The 16,362-nt window shown below is 43.9% G+C and overlaps 1 protein-coding gene across 1 annotated transcript in view; it reads left to right on the top strand.

The window, feature by feature from the left end:
* CFAP58 (cilia and flagella associated protein 58) overlaps nt 1-16,362 on the top strand; it is a 119,790-nt gene that overhangs the window by 58,794 nt on the left and 44,634 nt on the right. Inside the window, exons 11-14 of the mRNA XM_074999683.1 lie at nt 2,185-2,331; nt 10,234-10,374; nt 10,914-11,137; nt 14,935-15,046. Coding sequence (XP_074855784.1) covers nt 2,185-2,331; nt 10,234-10,374; nt 10,914-11,137; nt 14,935-15,046 — 624 coding nt within the window. The remainder of the gene's footprint in view (nt 1-2,184; nt 2,332-10,233; nt 10,375-10,913; nt 11,138-14,934; nt 15,047-16,362) is intronic.

Genomic DNA, 16,362 nt, shown 5'->3' with positions numbered 1-16,362 from the left:
CTGTCCTTTCCCACTCAAAGCTAACAGTATATTTGGGTATGTATCAGGGCTCTGGATTTTAAAATATTTGGTCTACTTCCAGGGTATGGAAGGGATTTATAGGCAGTCGTCCGGCCAAATTTTGCATTTAATTTTCTCCAGTTACATTAATATAAGTAACTGTACTTCAATGCACATGGGCAGTTCTGGTGGCAAAGGTTACATCCTTGACTGGATCATTTAATTGACTTAATACCAGAGCCCTGGTCAGCCTTGTTTATGGAGCGGCAGTGTATTCCCAAATCCCTTCTATTTCACTCATCTGCCAACTATTTTTCTTGACTCCACCAAACTTTTTTTTCATGTCACACTGTCCCCAGCTGGTCATGGCAATCACAAATTTAATGCAGCTGCCTCGTTGTTATTTGTGAAGTGCCGCAATCCATCACCAGCCTCATTTGATTAACTTTGTCAGTGCTGGTATTCTGAGCAGAGGCTTGGAGTTGGGGAACTGTAGTTAAGTGTCTTATGCAAAAATATTTAATTTATCTACACAGTGAATCCATGCTTATTGAATGTACTGTCTTCCAGTTTTCTGTCACCGTTCCTCAAAGTCACAGTCACTCACAAACAAAAGCAACCTCCCAATGTTGTCCTAGCAGGTGGCTCTCTGCCAGCTTCATCCACATACTTATTCTGAGGACACCATCACTGGACCTAACCATGCTAGTTACAAGATCCAGGGCACATTTTCGTGCACTTCCAGCAATATTATATATGCCATTATGTGCCATCAATGCCATGACACTATGTGCATTGGATAGACTGGGCAAAACCTTCACCAAAGAATAAACAGACATCAGGAATCTCAGTACACATAAGCTGGTCAGTGAACGCTTCAGTGGAGTGGGCCATTCTGTTAAAGACCTGAGAATCTGTGTCCTAGAACAAAGAGAATTTAAAAACAGATTACAGTGAGAAAATTGTGAATTGGAATTCATATTCAAGTTTGACACTAACATATGGTACGAACAGAGACATCACTTATCTCACACATTACAAGGACTGCTTCCCTTCCTTTGATGCTTGTAATTATCTCAGGCAGGACACTTAAGATCCCCCATCCCTCTGCCACATGTTTCACTCCTGTGTAGTTGATTTGTCAGTTTTTATTGCAATTTTTTTTTTCGTCCTCTACTTATAAATGTCAGTCTGTATAGGAAGTGAGATTGATCTGATGAAGTGGGTCTGTCCCATGAAAGCTCATCACTGAATAAATTGTTTTGTTAGTCTTTAAAGTGATACATTTATGCTGTTTTGTTTTGTGGGTGTAGGATAGTATATGTATCTTGGATGTGTGTGTGGAAGTGATTGCATAGGATAGTTGTCAACAGTCACTAATCTCTCCTCCACATTATCTAGCCTGACTTCAAACCCCTTGTTGTATGTTGTGGGACTGGAACTTGTAAAAAATGTCTTCAGCCAAGGGACCTTTCTACCTCCTAACACCCTCTGTTCCAAACAACCAAAGCCTTCCTAAGAGAGATGGTTGGCTTTGTTTGGGTCTATGTGAAGGATTACACTCATTTGCATACGGACACGTGTTGGCACAGGAGTACTTTCATTTAGAAAAATAATATCTCATTTTCTCTCCTTCCCAATATTTGCGCAAATAAAGCATAGTCGTACAAATGTTTGTTGTGGAGCAAGCCAATGAAGTCATGAAAACAGATAGATAGGATCACATTTGCATTATTCACTTATATCCACAGTTAGGTCTTCTTATGTGTTCCGCACTCTACGTTAGGTGGCTTAAAGGCTTATTGTTGTTGTCAGTGGCCTTTTAACAGTCTAATTACTGCATTATCATGCCAGCATAAACATCAAATTACCATTTCATGGAAATGTTTTTCCGAATGTTAACAGAGGTCTCTTGTATGCACAGCTTGCTAGGATAAGGATTCAGTTGGGAGTCTTCACCTCTTCAGTGCTGTGGTTTAATTTCAAGTGTTAATTTGAAATTAAGGAAACTTCCAGGCACAAAATGCCTGCATTTGCTTTTATCCCCTTACTAGAATCAGAGAATTGTGGGGCTGCAAGGGCCCTCAAGAGGTTACCTAGTCGCCCCCTTGTGTCAATGCAGGACTGAGCATACCGAGCTCCTTCCTGATGGGACTTTGGTGTATGTTTGTTTTGTCCCATTAGGATGAGATCACCGAAATGAAGAAAAAACTGAAGATTATGACTCATCAGGTTGATCAGCTAAAAGAAGAGATCATGGCCAAAGAGGCAGCACTTGTGAAAGTACATCTGGAGCATCAGCGAATTGAAAAGGAAAAGGAGTCTCTGAAAGTAAGGCTGCTTAGTTATAGGGCATTTGCCAGTAATGTCTCTCTAATTTTTTCTCTCCATGGACAGGTGACCAAAGCCCACAGGTAAGTAAAAAACCTGGAGACCTGGGAGTTGGGTTGGAAATGGGAGGGATCAAGGGCTATAATAGAAGAGAAAAAAGAGGGACTAGGGAGGCAAAAGCAAGTTAGTATCTTAAGATGCCTATATACAAATGCAAGAAGTATGGGTAATAAGCAGGAAGAACTTGAAATCCTAATAAACACAACTATGACATAATTGGTATCACAGAAACTTGGTGGAATAATACACATGATTGGAATATTGATATAGAAGGGTACAACTTAGGAAGGATAGGCAGGGTAAGCAGGGAGGAGGCATTGCCTTATATATTAAAAATGTGCACACCTGGGTTGAGGTGGAGATGGATGCAGGAGACAAACATGTTAAGAGTCTCTGGGTTAGGTTCAAAGGGGCAAAATAAAGGGTGATGTTATGCTAGGGATCTACTACAGACCACCTACCCAGGTAGAAGATGTGGATGAGGCTTTTTCTAAGCAACTAACAAAATGGTCCAGAGCACAGGATTTGGTGCTGATGGGGGACTTCAACTATCGACACATATGCTGGGAAACTAACACAACAAGGCTACGTGTACACGTGCAGCCAACATCGAAATAGTCTATTTCGATGAATAACGTCTACACGTCCTCCAGGGCCAGCAACGTCGATGTTCAACTTCGACGTTGCTCAGCCCAACATCGAAATAGGCGCAGCGAGGGAACGTCTACACGTCAAAGTAGCACTCATCGAAATAGGGATGCCAGGCACAGCTGCAGACAGGGTCACAGGGCGGACTCAACAGCAAGCCGCTCCCTTAAAGGGCCCCTCCCAGACACAGTTGCACTAAACAACACAAGATACACAGAGCTGACAACTGGTTGCAGACCCTGTGCCTGCAGCATAGATCCCCAGCTGCCGCAGAAGCAGCCAGAAGCCCTGGGCTAAGGGCTGCTGCCCACGGTGACCATAGAGCCCCGCAGGGGCTGGAGAGAGAGCATCTCTCAACCCCGCAGCTGATGGCCGCCATGGAGGACCCGGCAATTTCGACGTTGCGGGACGCGGATCGTCTACACGGTCCCTACTTCGACGTTGAACATCGAAGTAGGGCGCTATTCCTATTTCCTCATGAGGTTAGCGACTTCGACGTCTTGCTGCCTAACGTCGAAGTTGGTGCCGCTACTTCGAAGTAGCGTGCACGTGTAGACGCAGCTCAAAGCACAGATTGTTCAGAAAGTTCTTGAACTGCATGGATGACAGTTTTTTATTTCAGAAAGTGGAGAAAGCTATTGGGAGGAAGCAGTTCTAGATGTGATTTTAATAAATAGGGAGGAACTCATTAAGAATTTGAAAGTGGGAGGTAGCTTGGGAGAAAGTGACCATGAAATCATAAAGTTTATGATTCTAAGAAATAGTGAAAGGGAGAACAGCAAAATAGAGACAATGGATTTCAGGAAAGCAAATTTTGGTAAACTCAGAGAGCTAGTAGGTAAGGTCCCATGGGAAGCAAGACTAAGGGTGTGTCTACACTAGCCATCTACTTCGAAGTAGCTGGCACAACATCGAAATAGTACGTGTCATGTCTACATGTGCAGTGAGCTATTTTGATGTTGAAATCGATGTTAGGCGGCAAGAGGTCGAAATCGCTATTCTTATCTGAAGATGGGAATAGCGCCCTACTTCGATGTTCAACGTTCAACGTCGAAGTAGGGCATGTGTAGACGATCCGCGCCCCACTACGTCGAAATAGCGGGATCCTCCATGGTGGCCATCAGCTGACGGGTTGAGAGATGCTCTGTCCAGCCCCTGCGGGGCTCTATGGTTGCCGTGTGCATCAGCCCTTAGCCCAGAACTTCTGTCTGCTGCTGCTACTGCTGCATCTGAGGGTCCATGCTGCATGCACAGGGTCTGCAACCGGTCGTCGGATCTTTGGATCTCGTGCTGTGCAGGGCGAGTGTGTCTGCGAGGTGTCCTTTAAGGAAGTGGCTTGGGGCTTTGCTGGCCACTTATTTCGACAGGGAGCGCTTGTGTGTGTGGACACTCCGCATTTCCTTCCAGGGTGGCTCCTTTCGACGTTCTCCGTTGCTACTTCGACATTGAACGTCGATGGCACCAGCCCTGGAGGATGTGCAGATGATACGCAGTCGAAGTAGCCTATTTCTATGTTCTTACGTCGAAATAGGCTACTTCGACGTAGGGTGCTAGTGCAGACATAGCCTAAGAGAAAAAACAACTGAAGAGAGTTGGCAGTTTTTCAAAGGGAAATTATTAACGGCTGAAAAGCAGGCTATATCCCTGCATAGGAAAGATAGATAGTATGGTAAAAGACCTCCTTGGCTTAGCCAGGAGATCTTGCATGATCTCAAAATCAAAAAGAAGTCATATAAAAAGTGGAAATTAGAAAAAATTACAAAAGATGAATATAAGCAAACAATAGATGTATGCAGGAGCAAGATTAGAAAGGCCAAGGCACAAAATGAGTTCAAACTAGCTAGAGACATAAAGGGTAACAAGAAGTCATTCTATAAATATATTAGAAGCAAGAGGAAGACGAAGGACAGGGTAGTCCCACTACTCAGTGAGGAGGAAGAAACAATGTCAGGAAACTTGGAAATGGCAGAGGTACTTAATGACTTATTTATTTCGATCTCCACCAAGAAGGCTGATGTAGAAATGCCAGCAATAATGCATGCTAGTGGGAATTGGGTAGTTTTAGAGGATAAAATAAAAAAAGAACAAGTTAAAAATTACTTAGAAAAATTAGATATCTGCACGTCATCAGGGCCTGATGAAATGCATCCTAGAATACTTAAGGAGTTGATAGAGGAGGTTTCTGAGCCTTTAGCTATCATCTTTAAAAAGTCCTGGAAGTCGGGAGAGATTCCAGAGGACTGGAAGAGGTCAGACATAGTGCCCATCTGTAAAAAGGATAAACAGGACAGCCCAGGAAACTGCAGACTAGTCAGTTTAATTTCTGTGCTGGGAGAGATAATGGAACAAATAATTAAGGAATTCATCTGCAAACATCAGAAAATAAGGTAATAGGTAACAGCCAGCATAGATTTGTAAAGAACAAATCATGCTAGACCAATATAATATTTTTTTTTGGACAGGATAATAAGTCTTGTGGATAAGGGAGAAGTGGTGGATGTGATATACCTAGATTTTATTAAGGCATTTGACATGGTCTCGCTTGATCTTCTTATGAATAAACTAAGCAAATTCAACTTAGATGGGGTCACTATAAGGTGGGTGCGTAACTGTCTGGATAACCATTCTCAGGGGGTAGTTATTAATGGTTCACAGTCATGCTGGAAGGTCATAGTAAATGGGGTTCTGCAGGGTTCTGTTTTGCAACTGGTTCTGTTCAATATCTTCATCAATGATTTAGATATTGGCATAGAGAATACGCTTATTAAGTGTGCAGATGATACCAAGCTGGGAGGGTTTGTACCTGCTTTGAAGGCTAGGGTCATAATTCAAAATGATCTGAACAGATTGGAGAACTGGTCTGAGGTAAATAGGATGAAGTTTAATAAGGACATACGCAAAGTACTCCACTTAGGAAGAAACAATCAGCTTCATACATATAGAATGGGAAGCAACAGTCTAGGAAGGACTACTCTGGAAAGGGATTTAGGGGTCATAGTGGACTACAAGCTAAATATGCGTCAACAGTGTGATGTTGCTGCAAAAAAAAAAAAAGCAAACATGATTCTGTGATGCATTATGAGAGCAAGACATGAGAAGTCATTCTTCCACTCTACTCAGCGCTCATTAGGCCTTGATTGGAATATAGTGTCCAGTTCAAGAAAGATGTGGAGAAAATGGAGAAATCCAGAACAGAGTAACAAGAATAATTAAAGGTCTAGGGAACATGAGCTATGAGGGAAGACTGCAAGAACTGTGCTTGTTTAGTTTAGAAATCAGAAGACTTGGAGAGGGCATGATAGTGGTTTTCAAGTACCTCTAAGAGAGTTACAAGGAGGAAGGAGAAAAATTGTCCTCCTTGGTCTCTGAGGATAGGACAAGGAGGAATGAGCTGAAAGTACAGCAAGGGAGGTTTAGATTAGACATTAGGAAAAACTTCCTAACTGTTAGGGTGGTTAAACGCTGGAATAAATTACCGAGGGAAGTTGTGGAATTTCCATCACTGGAGATATTTAAGAGCAGGTTAGATAGACACTTATCAGGGATGGTTTAGATGGTGTTTGGCCTTGCCTGGAGGTCAGGGAACTGGACTCAGTGACCTCTTGAGGTCCCTTCCAGTTCTAGTGTTCTGTGATTCTATGATTCTAAATTTTGTTATGTGCATCGAGGCAGGGACAGATGTGTACCACCAGTAGAAACACATGCGGTTGTCTGTGGGCAGCCCGGGGCTCTCTGCCAATCAGCTGTGCAGCACCTGAATCTCTCCTGAGGAAGAGAGATTCGTCCAGAGACTCTCCAAGTGCTCAGCTTACAGGAAATGCTGCTTGCCAGAGCTAACTAGGAAGGAGAGGACATGGTTTCAAAGGTTCTTTCATATCTGCCGGCCATTGGTACTTCGCTGAAGTTTTAAGAACCATTTTGTAATTGACGTATAACCCTCAGAGGCCTTTACAGGTATTATTTGTGTGTTTTTCCCATTTATGAGATGGAAGAACAGATCCTTAAGTTTCTCTGAACCTAAAGTTATAGTTGTCAGATACCTAGATTACCTTTGAAGGCTTAAATTTTCCCTCTCTTTAAATATCCCAAACTATGTTCACAAATATAAAGTTTTGTGAGTATGGTGGTTGCATCATTCTCTGTATAGTTGGCCCATAGAATAGGAATTATTATTGTAGAATTCTTATAATAGATTATTAATTATTTTGGGGAAGTTCTCTGGCCTGTGTTATACAGGAAACCAAACTAAATAATCATATCCGTCCCTTCTGGGTTTGGAATCTGACTCTGATTACCAGTTTTGTTTCCTTTAACTTGTGTCTATAGCTTTAAGTGCTAAAACAGTACTAACATAGTTCTAGTCCTGTATTGCTGTGTAACTAGAAAGCATAAGCCTTCAGGGAATCAGGTAGTACCTTACAGTAGCTTCCTCTGCACCAAAAGGAACTACACTATTGTTTATTCTATAAAGCAGCAAAATCTGTGTTAAATCAAATAAAAACAGACCAGCGATCTCTGGTTCTTTTTCTCAGCATTGGCTGTAACCCATCTTTGGATATATTATTACGCATGTGTTGACAACTCAACCCAATTTATTCCTCTCTCCCAAGACTTAGAGAAACAGTATCCATAGCAGGTCATTTTTCTCTTCACTTGGTTCCATGAAAAAACAGTGCTTTCTTTTTGTCAATTTCTTGCTATGGTCCAATGCCTCCTTAGGTTTTTAGCCACTGTCAGCACATTATAGTTATGACAGGATGTCAATAGACTGGTATAAAAAGGTGATTCCTCTATCTGTTCTGTCTCAGGCTTTTTGTACCAGTTACAGAGAAGCTAAACAGCACCTAATATTCTGCGACAGGATTCTGCCTTAACTCATCCACGGTCCTGTCTTGCCACCTCAGAATCATCCACCAGCAGTTTGATGGCAATTTGATTGCTACACTGTTTTACCTACTTCGTTATTCACTAACAAGTACGTCCATGGACTCACATCATATTAGTAACTGGCTTTGGGGCATTGTGTTTCTCAACGACATGTGCCTGCTGAATGCAAAGATGGAGAACAGAGAGAGGAATGACTGGCAGAGGCACAAAAGAGTCCCATTATTCTTGTGGCATGAAGGCTTCCATTTGTCCTATTGGCGCTGACGCAAAGACTGTGACTGAAAAATCAGCTTATGTGCAATTGTGTAACGTGGAGGAGTAAGATTCACACAGGAGCTTTTCAGCAAATTTCAGGTTTATGCTTGATGCAGGAGCTTACAGATTCATTACTTATATGTGCTCATAATGGGTGTATGTCACGAGACCTGGTCCAAAGCCCACTGGAGACAACAGGAGTCTTTCCACTGATTTCAGTAGACTTTGTGACCAGCCTGTGGTTCAAAGCAGTTTGGGTTAAGCAACCAGATATTGAAAGATGTGCATCTGAAATCTGCCAAAATCTTGATCCCACAAAACTGAGTTGGTGATTCCACACAAAGAGCCACGACTGAGATTTCTCGTGCTCATGATTCTAATCCCAGGCAGAATGAGGTTCTCAGGTGTTGCAGCATGTCTGGTTCCAGTGCTGGCTGAGACTAAATGTTAAAAGGTCCTCTTTCCTGAACATTTCAGAGTCTAGATAACAATCTGGTTTGAATTTGGTTCTAAATGTTGGCACAGGTTCAAAGGCATTCTGTGTATATTTTTTTCAAAATGGGTTTTGCTGTTTCTAATAGTGCTCTGGACTAGATCCTCAGCTGGCTTCGAAGGAGCAGCACTGATTTATAATTTGAGAAGCTCACCCTTTATCTGCATATAAGGTGTAACTTAGTCTTGTTTCTCATTCCTTCTGTAGATAAGACTCCAGTACCATGCCATAAGGAGTGTGCTGAATTTTGGTCTATTAAAATATTATAGAGTGTTGCCAAATGCATGAACAATTTTACATTCGTAGACAGCTTTTACACACTGTTGATTGCATTTTAATGCACAGTTGCTTACGTTTGTGTTCTGCTGATGGATTCTGATTAGCAGCCAACACTGAGTATGAGAGATATGAATGTTGCAGATATGGGAAAATAGAAGTTTTATTAAAGAAAACAGGAGGAGGGCAAGATCTTTTATTATGACAATGGAATTATAGTTTCTGTCATCTTGTATTATTGCTGTTTCAAGCACATCCTTCATCACATTTCCATTCCCTTACTTGTTGTTATCCTCCTCCAGAGGCACCTTGGAATCAGATCCTAGCTAAAGCCTTTCCTTTATTTGTGTCCAGGCTAACAAGCTTTTGAATCTGTATAAACAGACCTCATTAAGATAGCACCATCTTGATTCTGGCTAATTGTCTAACAGTGTGAGGCACCTCTTTAGTAATCCAGAAAGATCTTGTTATTCTTTCTCTGGATAAATGTACTGAATTTTAGCACTCATGACCATGAGAGATGGATGTTAGCCAAGTCCCACCTATAGCATGGGTAGATGGTTTGAAAGCTGTCTCCGCATAGTTTTGTAATAGTGTTTCATGCCTGATCAAGGCAATCCAACTATTCCAGCCTCTGATTCTCACTGAAATCTGATAAAGCACCTTACTTTTGATTTTCAGAGTCTTTTGCTATTCCATGCCTGGCTGCGACGCGTTTTTGCCTATGATCCTTAATCTGTACCTATAGCAACCCTTGTCATTCCAGTCCCAGCCCTCATTTTAGTGAATGCTTATAACTCCTCTGAATTATACCAAATTTTACCAGATGGATATATCTCTTTTTAGGCACTAGGATGCCATCCTCAGACTGTTATTGACTTGCAACCTAAACCACCTTTGAATCCAAGCCTGCTGTTTTGTAACAGCAGAATAGCAACTGACCACTGCTGCTCCCAGCATTTTCCCTATGGTTGCTTTATATGAGGCGCCCCTGAAATACAGAACAAGGCATTACCATAAATATAGAGAAACCCTTCTAAATTTCTCCAGAGTATAACATTCGATACAAAAACATCTGATATGTTGTTTACACCATTTCTTTATGGCTCTTTCTGTGATTGCTTCTGTATCTTATTTGCTCTTGAGAACTAGCAACACGTGCTCAAAGCACAGGAAACTAAATGAAAGTACAAGGCTGTCTCTAAATCCTAACCCTAAATTCCCAGGTTCATGTAGTGGGAAGTTGTTATTAAGCACAGTTTACCTATATTTGCTTCTGTCAGGCTGAGCTGCTTAAGATGAAACAACAAGCCTTGGAGACCAAGCACTTTATTGAAAAACAGGAGGCAGAAGAGAGAAAACTCCTGAAAATTATTGCTGAGGCTGATGCCGAGAGGCTAAGGCAGAAGAAGGAATTAGACCAGGTAAGAAGGTTTAATTGAGAAGGAGCTTGTCCTTCTTGATTGCCATTTCAGCCCACAGAAACCATCCTTTGTACCATTTTTTCCCTCCCATCTGTTTTAAAGGAACAAGATCCTCAGCTAAGGGCAGGTCTACACTAGGGGACAAAGGCAAACTAAATTACGTAACTCCAGCTACATGAATAGCATAGCTGGAGTCAACTTAACTTAGTTCAACTTTCTGTGGTGTCCCCACTGATGAGGGGGGTTGATGGAAGAAACTCTCCCATCGACTTCCAGTACTCCTTGTGATCCCATGGAGTGCTGGGGTTGATGAGAGCGTGAGCAGTATTTGATTAATACATTCCTTCTAGATTTGCTAAATTGACACCTGAGAGATTGATCTACCGGTAAGTGAAGAGAGGCCATAAATGACATCACCTGAGGTCTGATCCCCACACTAGGGATGTCTGAGATGCGCTCGACTGAGGAAGACGCAGGCCCTGATGTTTTACAGCTGACAGCTTTCTAGGTTAATATCTCACTCTGTTCTATATCTCTAGGTCATCAGTGAGAGAGACATCCTGGGGTCACAGCTGGTTCGGCGCAATGACGAGTTAGCGTTGCTTTATGAAAAGATCAAAATCCAGCAGTCCATCCTAAACAAGGGGGAGGTTCAGTACCGGCAGAGAATGGAAGACATTCGACTCCTCAAGCTGGAGATCAAAAAGCTTCGGCGGGAGAAAGGAATACTTTGCAAGAGTGTGGCTAATGTGGAGGAGCTCAGGTAAAAAGGCAGAATGAATAAATTTCACTAGTGGCTGAAGCCGTGACATTGCATTGGAGACACATGAGAGAGCTTGTTTTTGCGCCTGGTAAAGATTTGTAGTGACAAACAAGGTACTCTGAAGGAGGGTTTGCTTTATCTGACGTCAGACACTAACTAGTTTACATTCATAAGCCAGTCAATCAGAAAAAATAGGGAGAAAGAAGCAAAAAATAAAAAGATGCCTGGACCCAAAAGAAGCCATATCCAAAATTCACCTTGGACTTGTGAATTACTGGTGACATTACAAGCTTGATGGGCAGCAGGAGAAAAGATGTTCACAGTCCAGTGAGCTACTTAGTGGTGCCCAGGGCCCGCATTAGTGAAACTGCTTTTTATTAGGCGATCCTTAGAAGAAGGGGAACATTTGACATATTTATAACAAACTCCCATATGTTTCCAGCGTTCCATCCTGTTAGATTTATGTGTGAGTCTGAATGGTGAGAAAGATTTAGTTAAATTTTCATTGAAGGTTGTGTTTCTTTAAAAGCACAGTTTTATAGCGGCAGCCTGATTTATCTTCGCCTGCTTTGACTTAATGTTTTCCTTTTTTTAAACCTTACTATATTTGAGGAAAACTTTGTCATTTGTTATACAATCGGTGGTGTGGTGGGGGGACATCTAAAGAAACAGACCTGTGGTCCCAGCCCAGAGAGGGAGGGTGTGGTAGAGCCTCACTCCCACTAATTTTGGTATGTTGCCTTAGGGAGGGATTTTTGTGCTGGCGAAATAAGGCCTAGTTCCATTGATTTCTATGAGACTCTGCTGATTTGCCCCAGCTGATGTGGTGGCTCACTGACTGCAGTGAAGTTACACCAGTTTTGGAGGAAGAGGTGCAGAATTTTAACAATGGTGACTCTCCTTCACTGACTGCAAACAAAGGCAGAGTTTGAGCCTGATGTTCAAAAGCATTGGACTGGAAGCCCGCCCCTGTACTGAAATGGAAGGAATATATTGAAGTATAGTGTGATGCCTGCCATCATGGGTGGATCAATTTTTGCTAACTACAGCAGCTAGCCTACACGTTAATGAACTGCCAAACCATTACTAAAACTGCCAGCCGCAGGAGTCCTTTCTTCATTGGCACAACTAATTAGATTTAAACCAGTCCTGCCATAAGCTATCTTGACTTGTCAATGGGAGATGCCTTTTTCCCTTTCCCCTGCTCTATGCAAAGCTACATGCAGGATCCCGCAGCATCAAGCTTTCCCAAACAGCCAGCAAAATTCAACTGAGGATTTTGTCCGCTTCAGAGGTGGAAATCTGAAGGGGGAATGGTAAGACAAAGCAACCATTACCTCCCTTTTGCTGGGTGGTGGGGAATTGCAGGGATTCATCACAGCAATGGTCTGTCAAGGACCTGGTCTGAGCAGGGCTGTTGGAAAATGTACTTATTCGGCATGTGCCCATAACAGCCTTGACTGCCATTCCTTGAGAAGTGTACGTCAGCCCTAGCTTGGTGGTGACTGACTTCTGGATTATGGGGGTGAAGTCAGAGCAGGGAAGTTATTGCACGAGGCTGTTCCACTTAAATGTGTGCAACACTTCTCATAGCGCAACAGTTCTCGTACGGGTATTTAACTGTATTTTCACTTCCCTATGCCAGCTACAGTAAGTCTGGCCTGATGTGTGTTAAACTGTTTTGTGACATGAGACTTACGCTGTAAAGGCTACAGCTGTGCCTTTGTTATGAGAAGAAATTATATGATTAGTTTTAAATGAACTTGTTATTGCATGTGATTAAAGAGGATTGGTGATAATAACATGTCCACTGTGCAGGTCTACCAAACTTTTACTCTCCACTTTGTTTTGGCTCCCAAGCTGCAGGACTAGAGTTTGAAATTAGTGTTGAATGACTTGGAATTGGGGTGACAAACTACCTGGTTTGCTTACAGCTGCCTTGTTGACATACAGAGGCCTGTGTTGTGAGAGTACCAGGGACATGTTTATTTTACGGTATGTGCTTATAACCTTGTGTAACACGTCCAGAGACGCCCAGCCCCTTGGCCTAGGGTGGGCGGCAGCAAAAAGGGGTTAGAGCACCAGCCCGTACTCAGTTCGGGTGGTCAGCGGCTCACAGCTACAACACCATACAGGCCCCAGCCCTCAACCCAGGGCGGGGCCGCAGTTCACAAGAGTAGTATAGTTCTGGGCCCAGCCCTCAGTCCAGGGCAGGGCAGCAGTTCACAGGTAATAGTACCGTTCTAGGCCCGGCCCTCAGTTCAGGGTAGGGCAGCAGTCCCCAAGTACTAGCACAGTTCTGGGCCCAGCCCTCAGTTTGGGGCGGGGCAGCAACACAAGGTGTAACCAGAGGCCCAGCCCTCAGTTTGGGGCGGGGCAGCAACCCAAGGGTTTAAGTGCAGGCCCAGCACAGGCTGGCCCTGTCAAGGAGGGGTGGGTAGGGGGTCGCAGGCCCTCCCACTCCACTGCGACCCGGCCCGGGGCCCTGGGGGTCGCTCACACGCAACCCCGGCAGTGGGGATCCAGACCGCAACACACTGCCATTGGTTCGTGAGCGTCGTTCCCCGGGCCACTTCCTACCTCACCCTCTGCTGGCGGAAGGTCCCAGTCCATCTGGTGAAGGGGTCCCCCTAGGTCGGTCTCCTCTGGGTCATCCACCTTCGGGGGCTCCGGCCAGTCGTCCATAACAATGTCGTTAGGGTAGTCGGGCGGCGGTAATACAGGAGACGCGAGGCGATCCTGGGTCTGAGTGCTGTAAGGATCCGCCGGGACTCTGGGGCAGCCCGCTCCTGGGGCCTCTTCCAAGGCGGGGGGTCTCCGCCGGCGGGAAGGTCCTGGTAGGTCCGGGAAGTCCGGGTAGTCCCCTTGGGGCATATGGACCCGGGATTGCTTGGAGCCTCTGGGGGCCTGCTCCTCTGGCCTGGCCGGGCGGCCGCAGGCCCTCTCCCTTTGGTGCCGAGGAGCTCGTGCAGGCACGTCCTCCCTGCCCGGAGGCCCAGGCCCGAATGGGTCCTGAGTCCCTCCTTTGGCTCTTCTAGCCCTTGGCCCCGCCCTCTGAGGGGCGGGCCTCTGGTCTCCTGGCTCCGGCCCTGCCCACCAGGGCCTCTGCATAGTCTCCCCTGCCTCCGGGTCTGCAGGAGGCCATACTGACTCACTACACCGTGTCAATATGTCCTGAGTCCTTCAAGGAGAGAGAAGGACTATGTAGTGAGAGACTATGTCCAAGAACCAAATGTGGGGTTCCTTCAGTGTAGTGACCACTAGGCTGGTGCATAATTATTTGTTTTCTGAGCTGGACTGAGATGCTGTCTCTTATAACTCGTTCCTCAAAAGAGTGTGAGGCGTGGCCTTTAATGAATACTGTGGACCATATGTGTCATTCTTATGGGATGAAATGCTATAGTCAGAATCAAGTTATTTGGCTCAGTGCTGGGGTAACTGGGTAAAAATTTTTGGCCTGAATTAAACTGGAAGTTAGACTAGAAGATTTAACGATTCTTTCTAGCCTTAAATTTATGTAATAGATAGAAAAGTTCCATGAAATGAAATTAAATAGAGACTTAGGATGAAGTGGTGCAAAGCCCTTACTTGAGTCATTAAGATTAGCTGAAGCAGTAGGAAAAAATACTGTGGGGCTGTAACTGTGCAGTGGGATGGGGAAGATGATTGGGTGACCACATGAGCTTCTTCCATTGCTGAAGATCTTGTGTGTAAAAGAATGAAGAGTAAATGCTAATGCTGATGTTTGATTTCTTTGTGAAAGTTCATGGCTGTTTTTTTCCTGTCCTGAACTTAAGGCAGGAGGTTTATCACATGCAGAAGGAGCTACTGAAGGAACGAACTCGATGCAGAGCCCTAGAGGAGGAGCTTGAGAACCCCATGAATGTTCACAGATGGAGAAAATTGGAGGTAACATTTTAGCCTAACATTACCATGAGCACCAAAAAGGCCATATTTCCAAATCAATAGCATAGCACAAATCATATTTTGTTTAATGTTATGCAAATTGGCATTTAGAAGGCCAGGCAGAGTGAAATTTCCATCGTCCCAATGGCGGTTAACTGCTGAATGGCTTCTTCACACAATGCAATCAGTGTTATTTTTGTGTTGCTTCCTTAATGCACAATTGCAAAATGCCTTTGCTAAAGGGGATAGGAATGTTTTGAGCTGACATTTAAAGGGACTCATTAGCAGGTATTAACAGAGAGATGGAGGGAGCAGGAGATATTGCTCAAAGAAGAGAGGACAAGTCCAGTGAAAGCGTGACGGACCCTTCACTAAGTATGGAAAGTTGTGCCTGGAGAAACCAGAGGGGCTAGGATGAGAGTAGGAGATGAAACACATGGAATTGGGAGTGAGTGGATCTACAGTCGAGGAGGGAAAGAACAGGCAGATAAATAAAAAATGGTCTGTTTTGAATGCAAATAATTGAGGTTAACATGATTTAAATTGTTACGTGAGCACCAAGTCTAAATTTTCATGGTTTCCAACCCTGCCAAATGAAGACAAAAAAACCTCAACCTGTTAAGTGAAAATCAGATATATGTTCACCAATAAACACCGGTGAGTAATTCTCAGGCTAACTCAGAGCCAACTGAGATCTCTTGTGCATGCAAATGGTCTCTGCTCTGATGCCAGGGGTTGCTTAGCTGCCCTTTTAAATGAGTGATAACATACTAGGCCCCGAAGTGCATCCGAAGATTTTGGCTGTGTGATAGTTAATTTGCAATCTTTCCCTGCTGAGCTGAAAGCTGCACTGTGTGCTGACCTTTTCTCATGGCATGGAGATAAAGTACAGGATGGTGAAGTTTGCTGCAGAGATCTGAGTGTAGTCTCCAGTAGCTCCAGATAAACATGGGAAATCAGGCCATTCAAAAAATCAGGTGGTTGGAGACTGTGTTGATAATGGGATAGGAAGCATTTCACTTCTGGGTCCCTGGTTTGGGTCCAGAACACTGAAAGGCCATCTGTTGTGAAAAAAAATGAAATTATTTTGTTGTGGTCTCCGTTCAATTATTAATGAACAAACATCTCCACGTCAAAAGATACCACAGTAGTTGTCATCCTCATTGGCAGAAGCCTATGCAGTGCCAAGGACTGAAGGATCCTGGGGCCTAAACTCCATTCATTGTTCTTTACAAAATTGGACATAAGGAAGTCTAAACTGGGTTACACCAAAAGTCCATCTAGTCCAGTGTCCTGTCTTCCAAGAGGGGCCATTGCCA

Source organism: Carettochelys insculpta, chromosome 7 (assembly GCF_033958435.1).
Source record: "Carettochelys insculpta isolate YL-2023 chromosome 7, ASM3395843v1, whole genome shotgun sequence".
Classification (NCBI taxonomy): domain Eukaryota; kingdom Metazoa; phylum Chordata; order Testudines; family Carettochelyidae; genus Carettochelys; species Carettochelys insculpta.
The sequence above is the reverse complement of the archived record's forward strand: the minus strand, read 5'-3'. Positions and strand labels throughout refer to the sequence as shown.